Source organism: Rhinopithecus bieti, unplaced genomic scaffold (genome assembly GCF_001698545.2).
Source record: "Rhinopithecus bieti isolate Rb0 unplaced genomic scaffold, ASM169854v2 scaffold_34818, whole genome shotgun sequence".
Taxonomy (NCBI): domain Eukaryota; kingdom Metazoa; phylum Chordata; class Mammalia; order Primates; family Cercopithecidae; genus Rhinopithecus; species Rhinopithecus bieti.
Window position 1 is genome coordinate 1883955 of NW_016815484.1, and position 14012 is coordinate 1897966.

The 14012-nt window shown below is 38.6% G+C and overlaps 1 protein-coding gene across 1 annotated transcript in view; it reads right to left on the reverse strand.

The window, feature by feature from the left end:
- The window catches only part of FYB1 (FYN binding protein 1), a 167621-nt gene that overhangs the window by 37832 nt on the left and 115777 nt on the right, over window positions 1–14012 (reverse strand). Inside the window, exon 4 of the mRNA XM_017853230.1 lies at window positions 11764–11920. Coding sequence (XP_017708719.1) covers window positions 11764–11920 — 157 coding nt within the window. The remainder of the gene's footprint in view (window positions 1–11763; window positions 11921–14012) is intronic.

Here is a 14012-nt window from a genome sequence, read left to right on the forward strand (position 1 = left end):
AAAAAAAAAAAAAAAAAAAAGAATATACTTCCAATCCCTGACTCCTTCCTTTTCTCCAGATGGTTTCGTCTTGGCTTCACTTTTATCACCCTGAACTCCAAGGTGCTTCATTCGAACGGCTTCACTCTAATTGCCCTTAATAGCATTATTGATACCTGGGCCCCACAAATCCCTATTTATGTATATGACCATTTGTATTTTCTATTCCTATTCTCAGGTTAATTAACATAGCTGGAGAAAATTGCTCTCAATTTTACTGACTCTGGACATTACAAACAATTAGTATGAAATCTCAGCTGTATCCCCCTCTGCTTTTCTACAATCTCATCACTCTTTTTTTGTCTAGTCAGCCTTCTCTTGCATTGTCCTTCTCTACACCTATTAAAAATGTCTACCACTTTCTTCAATCTGAGATTCCTCTCTGCTCCCCTATAATCAGATGACCTTGTTTCTTATTTCACTGATAAAACAGTATCATTAGGTGTGAGTTCTCTTAAGAAAATACATTTTCTTAACCCACAAACTCATCTTCAGTTATACCTGTCCTTACCTTCTCTCTACTCTCTGAACCTGTGCTATTAATTTCATCTGAATTCTCAGTAATTTTACTCCATCGATTACCCCCTTTCTTCCATATGTTGCTTTATGACTTATATTCTGCTTACTTCATTCTTTGCCCTTAAATCTCTCATTCTTTGTTTTCTCCCTCAGCCCAAGTTACTGTTTCCACAAGAAACAAACACTTCACTTTACCTCTGTGAATTCTTCACATTACCACAAGATATTCCTCCTTTATCCAGCCAAGCTAAGAAAAAGTTGTCTTTATTCACTGACTCTACTTCCTCTCCCCCCACACATTTCTTTCCCAACTGCAATCTTTCCCCTATTGCCATTTCTTTCCTAAAAACTATTCTTAAAAATACTAGCTACCAAATCCACTGGACCTTCTCAAATTGCATCTTACTCGATTGCTTTGTGGCCCTGGACAGTATTGGCCATTTTGCCCTCTTTGAGTTTCCTTTGTTTGTTTCCATGAGAAATAGCTCCTGGCTCACTTCTTGTCTCTCTGGCTACTACCTCACAATTTTCTCTGTGGCTTATTTTCTTTTGACTTCTCTTTTAAATGACGATGTTCTGCTGTGTTCTGGTCTTGGTTCTCTTCTTCTTTTTTCACTTTGCAGTTTTTCCTAAATGGTTTCATGTACCTCCACAGCTTTATATGTGATCTTAATGTTGGCGAATTCCATGTTGAAATCTCTAGCCCAGGCTTCCCTTCTGAGTTTCCGATTCAAATATACACATCTTGGGTGTCCTACAGCCAGTTCTATATTACCATCTCAGAAACTGAGGTTTCCCCCTTTTAGCCCAGCCTAAACCTGCTCTCCCTACTAGGTTTCTTTTCTTGGTGAAAGGCACCACAATTCACATATCCATCAAGCAGCAACTCATCCTTTGTTTTTCACTCATCTTCAGTCCCATGCCGAATCAATCATCAAATTACATCAGTTCCCCATTCTAATTCACTTCCCTCTTCCATTTCTCCTCTCTCCCACTGGACACAAAAATAGGATTATATTATCTCTGGAGTGGACTTTTGCAGCAGCCGTCTGGTCAGTGTTCTAGCAATCAGAATTACTCCTTCTCTTCCCTATCCTGATAGTCCCTTCTCCAACTTTTGCCGTCTTTCTAACACAAAAATATGATTATATCACTCCCATGTCCAATAGTCAAACTCCTTAAAGAGTTAGGAAAGATGCCGGGTGCGGTGGCTCAAGCCTGTAATCCCAGCACTTTGGGAGGCCAAGACGGGCGGATCACGAGGTCAGGAGATCGAGATCATCCTGGCTAACACGGTGAAACCCCGTCTCTACTAAAAAATACAAAAAACTAGCCGGGTGAGGTGGCGGGCACCTGTAGTCCCAGCTACTCGGGAGGCTGAGGCAGGAGACTCCGTCTCAAAAAAAAAAAAAAAAAAAGAGTTAGGAAAGAATATTACTTGAATATCACTTGAGATGCTGGTTGCAAAATGGGTGTTTCACCACATGAAGAATGTGGGCTGGAAGTGCCTTTTTATCACTAAAACCATAAAATGGGCTCGGTGGGTACATTTGTAACTCGGGAAGGACTGTCATGGATATCTGTCTCAGTCTCTACTTGAGATGGTAAATATAGGTAGGGACTAACTGTTAATCTAATAAATTCACTTTAAAAAATAGAAAATAAAATTTAACTTATATATGCTTAGCTTCCTATTTGCGTAAGTGTAAAGGCCCTGTTAATTAACTCATTAAATTTGTCATGACAAGACACTGCTTTCTTTAGTGAGCCTTTTTCATCCTTGGAACATTCAGAATTAAATACAGACATGATGGAATAAACCAAACTCATAGTAAAAACAATGTGTGGAATAAGTTTTATAACCATTGAGACAATGTATGTACAGTCAATTTTTTTACGTATTTGTAATATTTAAGAGATTTGTTACATTAGAAAATATTCAGTTAGACTTGTCACATCAATTTAAAATTTGTGGTTTAGACCTTCTAAATTGTAGTTGAAACATTAAGGAGTCTAGGTATTCAATGTCAATGGCTGTTCACATCAAAAAAGGAGAGTCAAGCGAACATTATTAGTTCCCGATGAAAGAATACACCAAAAAATAAAAGAAGTAAATTTGATCAAGTCACCTCTACCTCCTACTGTCAATGTATAGGAAATACAGAGGAGAGAGGGACATATAGCTATATTATAGAGAGCAATCAGCAAAATCTAGATGATGGGGAACTACAGTATCCACAAACAACTTGATATCCTCAACAAATAAATTGCAAAGAATTAAAAAAAGACATGAGTGAACCTATATCTTAAAAGAGAATAACAGTCCCGGCATGGTGGCTCACACCTGTAATCCCAGCACTTTGGGAGTGTTCTGAAGTGGGTGGATCATCTGAGGTCAGGAGTTCGAGATCAGCCTGGTCAACATGGTGAAACCCTGTCTCTACTAAAACACAAAAATTAGCCGGGTGTGGTAGTGGGCATCTGTAATCCCAGCTACTTGGGAGGCTGAGGCATGAGAACCTATTGAACCTGGGAGGTGGAGGTTGCAGTGAGCCAAGATCATGCCACTGCACTCTAGACTGGATGACAGAGTGAGATTCTGTCTCAAAAAAAAAAAGAAAAAGGAACAACAAAACACAAAACATATAGGCCAACAAAGATGTGTATACTTTGTATTCTTATTCAAACAACTTAAAAGACATACATGTTGTAAGAGATAACCAGAAATTTGAACACTGACTCAGTATTTTATATTAATGCATAGAATCTATTTTTTTAGGAACACATACTGAAATATTTATAGAGGAAATTACATGATGTTTTGTATTAGTTTCAAAATATTATAAGAGGCAAGTGGGTGAGGGTATAGATAAGACAAGATTGGTCATGAGTTTGTAGTTGTCGAAGTTGGTGAAGGGAACATGGAGGCTCATTATACTATTCTTCCTGCCTTTTATATGCTTAAAACTTTTTTGCAATAAATATACTTCTTAAAAAGTATAAGAAAATCTAATTGCAAATGCTATTGGATATTTATGGGAACTGGATATGGTTCAATTTAATAGATTTACGAGAGTCATTTAAATTCTTGATAAGATTTTGCTTAGTGGGGTGATTAAATGTGTTCATTCAGATATTTGAAATGTTTAAAAATGAAATTAAATATGTTAATATATACATGCAATATGAAACATTGAAGGAAGTTTCATTAACCACATTTATAAGCAGAACTATTGATTTGAAAGAATTTAATTTGAGCCATGTGAGTTGTCCAATCATTAATCAAAGATCCCCCAAAAATAATTCTAATTTGAATACAAATTACTAGATGTATAAATAAAATAGCAAGTCACATAATATAAATTTAAGTACTTCAAGTAAAATATTAGGCCTTTGCATTACTAACTTTGATGAATTGAATATTAATTAAAAATATGAAAATACCTAAGACATTAAAATACACTGACATTGTACAGAGTAAAATCCATAGCTCTTTTCATGGCATACAAGGTTCTTATGATCAACTTTGCCCTGTAAAGCTTTATTTCTCATATTTCCTTTTCTTACATTATCTTCTCACATATTAACGGTAAACTCATATGCTGTCTGAACTCTCTCTGGTTTCCTGTTCCTTCATGCTCAGCCCACGCTTCCCTTCTTTGGAATAATCCTGCCTTCTCAGCATCCTCTGCTTGCGGTCCTCTCATTCTTTTCTTTCCTTCTTTCTTTCTTTCTTTTTTTTTTTTTAACACAGAGTCTCAATCTGCTGCCCAGGCTGGAGTGCAGTGGTACAAGCTCGGCTCACTGCAACCTCTGCCTCCCGGGTTCAAGTGATTCTCTTGCCTCAGCCTCCCGGGGAGCTGGGATTCTACAGACGCCTGCCACCATGCCCAGCTAATTTTTGTAGAGACAGGGTTTCACCATGTCGGCTAGGCTGGTCTCGAACTCCTAACCTCAGGTGATCCACCCGCCTCAGCCTCCCAAAGTGCTAGGATTACAGGCATGAGTCATCACACCTGGCCTCCATTCTTTAAGCCTCTCCTTAAACAGTCCTTCCTTTGTGAAGTTGTCCCTGATTTCCTTAAGCCTAATCATTGCTTTGCTTCTCTGCATCATCCATCCATCCATCCGTTATAGTGATTATTCTGTATTCCTTTGTAATTATAGGTTAATTGCTTCAGGTCTCTCTTTTCACTACCAGGGCATAAACTCCTTAAGGAAAGGGATTGTCACTTTGCTAGTTAATTTATTATTATGATTATCCTTTTAGAAAGTTATTAGAATAATTCCTGTCATGATAGGTTTTTGATTTTTTTGATGGATTAACAATATTCTTGTAATACCAAGAGACTAACTTTTATTACTAAAGCAAATTATCATTGATGAAAAGGATGTTAAATCAAAAGACCACCAGATTTAAACAATTTACTTCCTAAAACACCTGTATGAATAACAAATACTTCTAAAAGGAAGGGTATTTGCATAGCATATTCATACATGTGTGTCTGCGCATTTATGCAAAGCGTTTATTACTTGTAGACAATGTTTGCCTGCACACATTTGTTTTATTTATGGACCCAAAATATGAATCTCAGTGCCACTTTATATAGGCCTGAATTTATAATATGTATATTATTAAAATGTTCAATAAACATGAAATAGTGACTATAATGGCAATGGTGGTGAAGAATAAAAGGAAAAGAGATGAGGAAGAGAAATAGATGCAGGTGCACTGAGTAAATTCAGATCAAACTGTCAGCAATTTCACCAAGGGTTCCAAGCATTGAGAAAAGCCCCATAGAGAGAGTAAGAGAAAAACAATGGAACCAGTCACAGCCCAAGTCATAAGAAACTGAGCAGAGGGAGGGGGTGAAGGAGAAGAAAAGGAAGCTTACCAGTTACGATAATAGGTCTATTCAATAAGGCCTCTCACTATAGATCTTTGTTTTTATGCGATAGCATGTAGAATTAAGCAGGAAAAGTAAAGTTAGTGACTGTCATTTTTAGAATGCTTATTAGTGTTTTATTTCCTGATGTATAAAGATGTAAAACTGTTGACCTCTATATTTTTCTTTTCTTTTCTTTTCTTTTTTTGGAGACAGGATCTCACTCTGTCCTCCAGGCTGGAGTGCAGTGGTGAGATCACGGCTCACTGCAGGCTGGATCTCTCAGGCTCAGGGATCCTCCCACCTCAGCCTCCCAAGTAGCTGAGACAACAGGCATGTGCCACCATGCCCGGCTAAACTTTTGTACACGTGTGTGTGTGTGTGTGTATTTAAATTTAAAATACAATATAACTTTGGCCTCAACTACTTTATTTTCAAAGTTATTTAGGATTTCTGATTCTCACCTGTCTCAAATTTTTTATGCTCTTAAGACAACCTGACTTGAATGACATGATTGCAAGTTACTTCTGGGAACAGCTTTAGGGGTAGGCAGAACAGGCTGCAGATGATAAAGTTCACCCTGTCTTCTAAAATTCATTCCTTGATCCCAATTACAGATTCCACTCTACACCCTAGGGAGAACTGTAAACCTTAGGGAAGCCATTGCTCCCCTCTGCTCAAATGCTCAGCTCCTGCAATTCTCCCCTCTCTCCACCCTTATCATTATATATATATTTATATATATAATATATATATAAATATACATATATAATGTATATATAATATATATATCAATATATAAATATACACATATAGAAGTATATTTGTAGACACAGGGTTTTACCATATTGCTCAAACTGGTCTTGAATTCCTGGATTCATGTGATTGGCTCACCTTGGCCTCCCAAAGTGCCGGGATTACAGGCGTGAGCCACCATGCCCAGCTGGCCTTTATACTTTATTGGCTATTCATGCATTTAGCTTTTAATTATCAGAATTTTTTTTAAGAAGGAGGAAGAAATCTACATGACACATTAAACTTTGTTCTATACCTGCCTTACTGGGAGTAAAATCTTGCAACCCTTTCTCTGGAACATGTCTTCTTATATTTAACCCATGAGGAATTTGAAAACTGACTTGCTTAAGCCAACACTTTCCAACTGGTGTGACAGAAGACTATCTGGCAGCGGGCCACTGATATGGCAAGTCTCAAGTTTCAGAACATTTTAAGCATCTCTAATCAATAAAAAGGTTATAATGGTAAATTCTTACTTTTCCTCCAATTTTACAGACAAAAAATAAAACATGCACACAAACAGAAACCAAAAAACCCTTTAAACTAACTATGAATGACTTCAGGGTAAGAACTTCTAAAGTTTTCCTTTTCTTACCTTAGTCACTTCCCATTATTTATTATTTTTTATTACTTCACTTTTCCTGTCTCATTACTATTAATAACCATGTAAGGCCGGGCGCTGTGGCTCAAGCCTGTAATCCCAGCACTTTGGGAGGCCGAGACGGGCGGATCACGAGGTCAGGAGATCGAGACCATCCTGGCTAACACGGTGAAACCCCGTCTCTACTAAAAAATACAAAAAACTAGCCGGGCGACGTGGCGGGCGCCTGTAGCCCCAGCTACTGGGGAGGCTGAGGCAGGAGAATGGCGGGAACCCAGGAGGCGGAGCTTGCAGTGAGCCGAGATCAGGCCACAGCACTCCAGCCTGGGCGACAGAGCGAGACTCCGTCTCAAAAAAAAAAAAAAACCATGTAATTTGTTTGATAGGCCAAAAAACTAAACAATTGATTCTGTTTTAATATGAAAATTATGATGTTAAAATTATAATTTAAAAAGGTACCAAGAAATATATTACACTAAAAGATGTTGATTTGAACATTAAAAATAATAAACATGCTCTTTTGACCCATTTCATTTCTCTTCAAATGCCTGAGTAAAAATAGCAGAAAATGTAACACACTGATTTCTGACCACTAGGTGGGGAAACAACACAATTTAAAATACAATATAACTTTGGCCTCAACTACTTTATTTTTTAGTTATTTAGGATTTCTGATTCTCACCTGTCTAGACTCTTTTACACTCTTAAAACATCCTGACCTGAATGATATGATTGCAAGTTACTTCTGGGAACAGCTTTAGGAGTAGGCAGAACATGCTGCAGATGAAAAAGTCCACCCTGTCTTCTGAAATTCCTTCCTTGATCCCAGTTAGAGATTCCACTCCACGCCCTAGGGAGAACTGTAAACCTTAGGGAAGCCATTGCTCCCCGCTGCTCTAACGCTCGGCTCCTGCAATTCTCCCCTCTCTCCACCCTTACCATTTTTCCCGCTTGACTGGATCTTTCCCATCAGCCTACAAATGTGCTGTCATTACCATCTTTAAGAAGACTCTTGATCTCATTTCTCCCATCAGTTACTGTCCCATTTCTTTGGTTTCCCTTTCTTTGTAAAGGAGTTGTATATATTTTCTCTGTCCAATTCCTCTCCATTCATACTCTTTTAAAGCCATTTCAATCAGCCTTGTATCCCCACCACTCCTGACAACTTCCCCTGCACTGACCTCCACAGTCCTCACTTTTTGGCCTCCACCAGCACCTGACACAGTTGCTCACTGACTCCTCCTTGGATGCTTCCTTTCCTGGGCTTCCAGGACCTCTGCTTTATTGCTTATTCCTTTTATTCTCCTTTGCCCCTTCTCCTCCTACCAGGCCTCAGAGAGTTACAGTGCCCCAGAGCTCAGTTCTTTTCTTCCCTGTTTTCACTCCCTTCCTTGGTCATCTTAACCAGCCTCACGACTTTCAGTGTGGAATATATTCCTATTTCTCCCCTATGTTAAACCCAGAACTCTCTCCCAAACTCTCCACTTCTTACCCAAGTGAATGCTTAAAAGGTACCTCAAACTTAACATAGCCATGACCTCCAGATCTTCCTCACCTTTGTTAAACAAAACTTGCTCACCTTTGTTAAACAAAATCTAGGAGGCCATTTTTTTGGACTAAATTACTGCACTGCACCCCAGAAGACCGACTAAAAATCAAAATGGAATCACCCATGCTCACCAAACGGAAACTGAGTTGTTATCTGGCCTTTTGGGAAATCAGGAGAGAGAGAGAACGGCCTAGTTGCCCGAAGAGGCCAATTTTCACCTTCTATCATAATAATGAAGCTCTGTTTTAATCTTTACAACAAAGAGAGACCTGAAGTAACCTGATGTTAACCAATCCATCATCTTTCTATTGTTCTATTTCCCTGTACCTGCCTTACAAGGAAAGTAACTTTAAAATGACTAATCTACTTTTTGTTCTTTGTGTCTGCTTTCTTCAGTTCTTTTTGTTTATAAAGCCAACCTCATCTGCTTCACTCATTGGAACACTTACTTTATTTTATGGAACAAAGTGTTGCTCGATTTTAGATGTGCAAATAAAAATTCTTGAGATCTTTAGATGTGCCGTAATTTTAACATCTTCATCCTTTGACATCCTCAGCCTCCTCACGGTGGTACTTGGGCTGACAGACGCATGATCCTTATAGTTGCTTGGGCCAAAAACACTGGAACCACCCATTCTAGATCCCCCTTTTTCCTTAATACACTAAATCCAAATTCTTTTGTCTCTCTCTTCAAAATACACCCAACATATGGACACTTCTCACCATCTCCACTGTTCTCAACATGGTCAGTGCTACTGCATATCTTGCCTGCATTTCTGTAATATCTGACTAACTGGTTTCCCTGCTTTGACAATTGTCTACCTACTGTCTCTTCTCAGCATATCCATTAAGGTGATTTTTATAAAGCACAAGTCAGAAAACATCACTGCTTTGCTCTAGCTCTTTAATTGGTTCCCATTTCACTTAAGATAAGGGTTGCAGTCTCTGTCACGGCTTACAAGCCCCTAAATGAGCTGACTGTTTCCCTACTGTTCCTTTCCTTGCTCTCTCTGCCTAGAACAGTCTTCCTACATCTAACTCCCTTACTTCCTTTGAATCTTTGCTCAAGTATCACTTTCTATTAGGTTGGTGCAAAAGTATAAATATATAGGAAGCTACCCTCGCCTCTCTCAAGTAGCAACATGTTGTCCCCAATGCCACCCTCACACTCCACCTCCACCACTTACCTCTGCTCTGTTTTCCCTTAGGAAATATGTTAGGAAGTATCAAGTGCTAATACCATATACTTTACCTGTTTATTACTTATTTATTTTTGAGACAGGGTCTTGCTCCATCACCCAGGCTGGAGTGCAGTGGCATAATTAGGCTCACTGCAGCCTCGACTTCCTGGGCTGAAGCAATTCTCCTGGCTCAGCCTCCTGAGTATCTGGGTCTACAGGCAAGCACCATCATGCTCAGCTAATTTTTAAATGCATAGTAGAGACAGGGTCTCACTATTTTGCCCACGCTGGTCTCAAACTCCTGAACTCAAGCGATCCTCCCACCTCTGTCTTTCAAAGTGTTGGGATTACAGGCGTGAGCCACGGTGCCCAGCCCTGTTTATTATTTTCATTTCTTTAGTCCCTGCTTTGCAGGGGTCTTTGTTTGTTTACTAATATTCCCTGAACTCCTATTACAAAGGCACAATGTAGGGACTCAAAAAATACTTGTTGCATGACTGTAAAGGAAATCTATTAGATCTTGACCTGAGAGTGGTCTTTGATTAGAAAACGGAGGAATGCTTGCAGGTTGGCAGAGGGAATGTTTGGGAAATACCCCTGTATGTGTTTTGAGGACTGGTGCTGTGAGAAGCACAGAAACACCTATATCTTTCACAATTCTTCTTACAGACTACCCTGTACATTGCCTCTTCATGTGAAATATAAGCTTTTGAGCCTGAACATCAAGGCCCATTTTGATTTCATTTCCTCTACGCATTTCTAGCTTCCCCTTCTTGGGGAAAATTTTCTAACCCAGAGATTGCTTCACTGTGGAATTTACTTGAGCTTTCTGATGGCAGCTTGCAAGTCTTTCACTATACACATTTTCCCCTTTGAAAAAACAAAGTGGCTAGATATCATGGAGGATTAGAGGCTTTAAACTGACATCCATAAATTCAAATGCCTGGAAGAGTGTGCGGTTAATATAAATGCACAACGCAGGTCATATATAAGATAATAGCCATGAAGCTGCTCTAGCATCTTCTACTTACTATCCTTAAACCCCCAAGAAAGCATATTAAAGTTAAAAAATGATGGCATTTTTGCATGACAAATATGTTTTCTATCCTTTCCCTAAATTGTAGTCACCAAGCATTTCAGGGAATCTGTCAATCCAATATTGTTATTTACAGTTTCCATTACATGGATTATGGGTATTAAGTACTTTTGTTGTAAGGAACATCAATCCAGTAGGGGAATTTAAGTGAAGGTAAACCAAATTGTACAAATATGTTGAGATATAACCTATTTGTGATAAAGGAGAATCATGTTAAGCAACTTTCTACGAGAAGAAAGGGAGTATCTAGTCCATTTTGTCTTAAGGATTTATGCTTGCTGTTGTCTGAACATTCTTCTTAAAATGACATTCCATTTTATTCCAACCTACCACTTGCTTTCCCCTTTACCAACTATTCTATTAAACCCTGGGTAGGTAAAGAGCCCATGCATAGCAATCTCTACAGTGCTGACATTTCTGAAAAATACCATCTAAGAAAATTCAAGCAAAAGCAGGCTTGAAAAAAAGTTTCCTAGATTCTAACACCCACCCAAAAATTCTGATGGGTGAGAGAAAATCTGTATTATTTTTTAATTAAAGGAGGCTATTTAGCATAGTAGTTTAAAGCACACTTACTTTGGATTCAGACTAACATTGGTTGAAATTTTTATTCTACACTATTTTGTGATCTTGGAGAAGTTACCTGGCTTCTTTGCAGAGCTAAAGTTCCGTTTCCTTATCTGTGAAATAATGATGATACTATCTAATCAATAAGGTTATAGAGATGATATATGTAAAATTCCTAGCACATCATAAACAGTCAGTAAAAATATGGTGATGGACTGGTGGTGATCATGATAGTGGAGGAGTTGGTGGTTCTCAAGACAGCTTCAGAATTTTTTAAAAAACAGTGGAAATTTTCTTCAAATAAACTCTTAAGGGGAAACCCAACATAAAACAGATAAATAAAAATGACTCAGAACTGAGCAATTCTAGGGGTATTTGCACTGTCAGCTTGGCCAGCTCTTTTCCCTGCCAGCTGCCCACTTTTGTAGACCCAGAAGTTTCCCATGGAACTCTCAGCATTCAACCAAGCATAGTTTGAAAATCTGTGGCAAGAGACGGGGAAAGAAATGGCAAGATAATCTTTTGCTTACTTTAGGTCAAACGGAGGTTTAATGTTTCTGGGAGGTAGGCTTGGGACTGGTGGTTGTGATGGGTGAGATGCTGGCAATGGTGGCTGGCTGGCCGGATGGGATGGTGGAGGTAGTGGCGGAGAAGTTGTTGAGTAAGACATCTGGCCTTTGCTAGTACCTAAGAAGCAAAGCAAACAATACCATGAATTAAGACAAATCTTCAAAAAGAAGATTGTTAATTGCAACAATAGTTGGCTGCAGATAAAATAATTTGGCAAAAATTAACAACTGGCTATATGGAATTTTCAAAAAAGAGTATGTTTATTTTATTATTATTACTATGTTGTGTGCTATATATCTTTTGTGAGACAGGATTTTGCTCTGCTACCCAGGCCGGGGTGCAGTGGCTCCATCATGGTTCACCGTAAGCTCAAACTCATGGGCTTTCAGGATCTTCCTGCCTCAGCCTCCTGAGTAGCTGGGACTACATGCGTGCACCACAATGCCCATCTAAGTTTTTAAAAAAATGTTAAACTTTTTGTAGAGATGAGGTCTTGATAGGTTGCCCAGGCTGGTTTTGAACTCCTGGGCACAAGCAGTCCCCCTGCCATGACCTCCCCAAATGTTGGGATTACAGGTGTGAGCCACTGTGCCTGGTCTTATTCATCTTTTACATCAATAAAATATATTACATGTATGTATCTATGCATAACACACATACACACAGAGTTTTTCCTGGTTGTTAAACATTTATCAGCATATTGTTGCTGGTACCTAAAAAATTCCTAGGTTCTATCTGCTAAATAGTGACTAGAATCAGTTGTTTCTATATCTTTCCTCTTTGCTTTGATCCTCTTCCTCTCACGCATTCCTCCATTGACTTTCTGATTTCATATATAGGACTTTGGAATTACGCAGGTTGCCTTGTTTTCCTAAATGTGGAATTTTAATTTCTTTCTCATTTTGGGGTGATTTTCTGAGAGGAAAAGAGGATAATATCTTAACAAACATTTTGTTTTAATTTTACCTGCCTTTGAGCACAAATGAGGTCTTTTTTCATGTTTATAACAATTTTCTTTTTTTTTTTTTCCTTTTGAGAGGGAGTCTAGCTTTGTCACCCAGGTTGGAGTGCAGTGGCGTGATCTCAGCTCACTGCAACCTCTGCCTCCCAGGTTCAAGCGATTCTCCTGCCTCAGCCTCCTGAGTAGCTGGGATTACAGGCATCTACCACTATGCCCAGCTAATTTTTGTATTTTTATTGGAGACGGGGTTCTCTTTGTGTTCTTAGTAGAGACAGGATTTCACCATGCCCACCACTGTGCCCAGCTAATTTTTGTATTTTTAGTACAGAAAGGGTTTCACTGTGTTGACCAGGCTTGTCTTGAACTGTTGACCTTGTAATCCATCCGCCTTGTACTCGCAAAGTGCTGGGATTACAAATGTGAGCCACCGCGCCCAGCCTCCTTTTAACTGTATTATTTATTCAAATACTTTGCCTATTTCAAAATTAGTATTTTCCTTTTGTTGGTTTCTAAAATATTTTTATTAAGGATATTAGTCTTTTTGTTTCTTAACTGGACCTCAATGTAATTAGGCTGCTTTGGATCCTGCTTTTGTCTGTCTATACATTAAAAAATATAACACAATGAATAAAACCTCTTTACAAACTTCAAAAAAAAAAATACGGCACTTCACTGTAAATTTCTTTACAAGGGTAATGCTAAGGTTTTACACAGTGTATGACACAAACACATTCCTAATTTCTTTTAGATATTTCTCCCTCTTGCCAAAGCTCTTCACTTAGGATAATTGCTGACTATATTGCCCTCTCTCTTCATTCTCTGACCTCACCCTGGTGTTTCCCTTTTTCCTGGAGTCTTAAAAACTGCTCAGGCTCTGCACTGCAGACTCCAGACCCTCCAGGCCAGGAACAGTTCCCACAGGAATAGCTCTGCTTTTGCAGCTAGTTTTTGGGGATGGAGGTAGACAGAATTAGTTCCCCTGTAAATCTCATGAATAAAAAACTCCAACTCAAGATATTTACATTAGAAATGTTGAATCCGGTTCATTTTTGTCCTAACTAAAATAAAAATTTTGGGATATATCAGACTTTTCCTCTAATCTATTCAATCAATCCTTTCGTGTATAATTTCTGTCACCACATTATCTTTAGGAAGGCCTTCCCTAATTTGAGAACAGATAATTATAAACAGTATATTTTCTCCTACTTCGCTGTGGCTCCATTTTTTTTTTTTTTTTTTTTTTTTTTT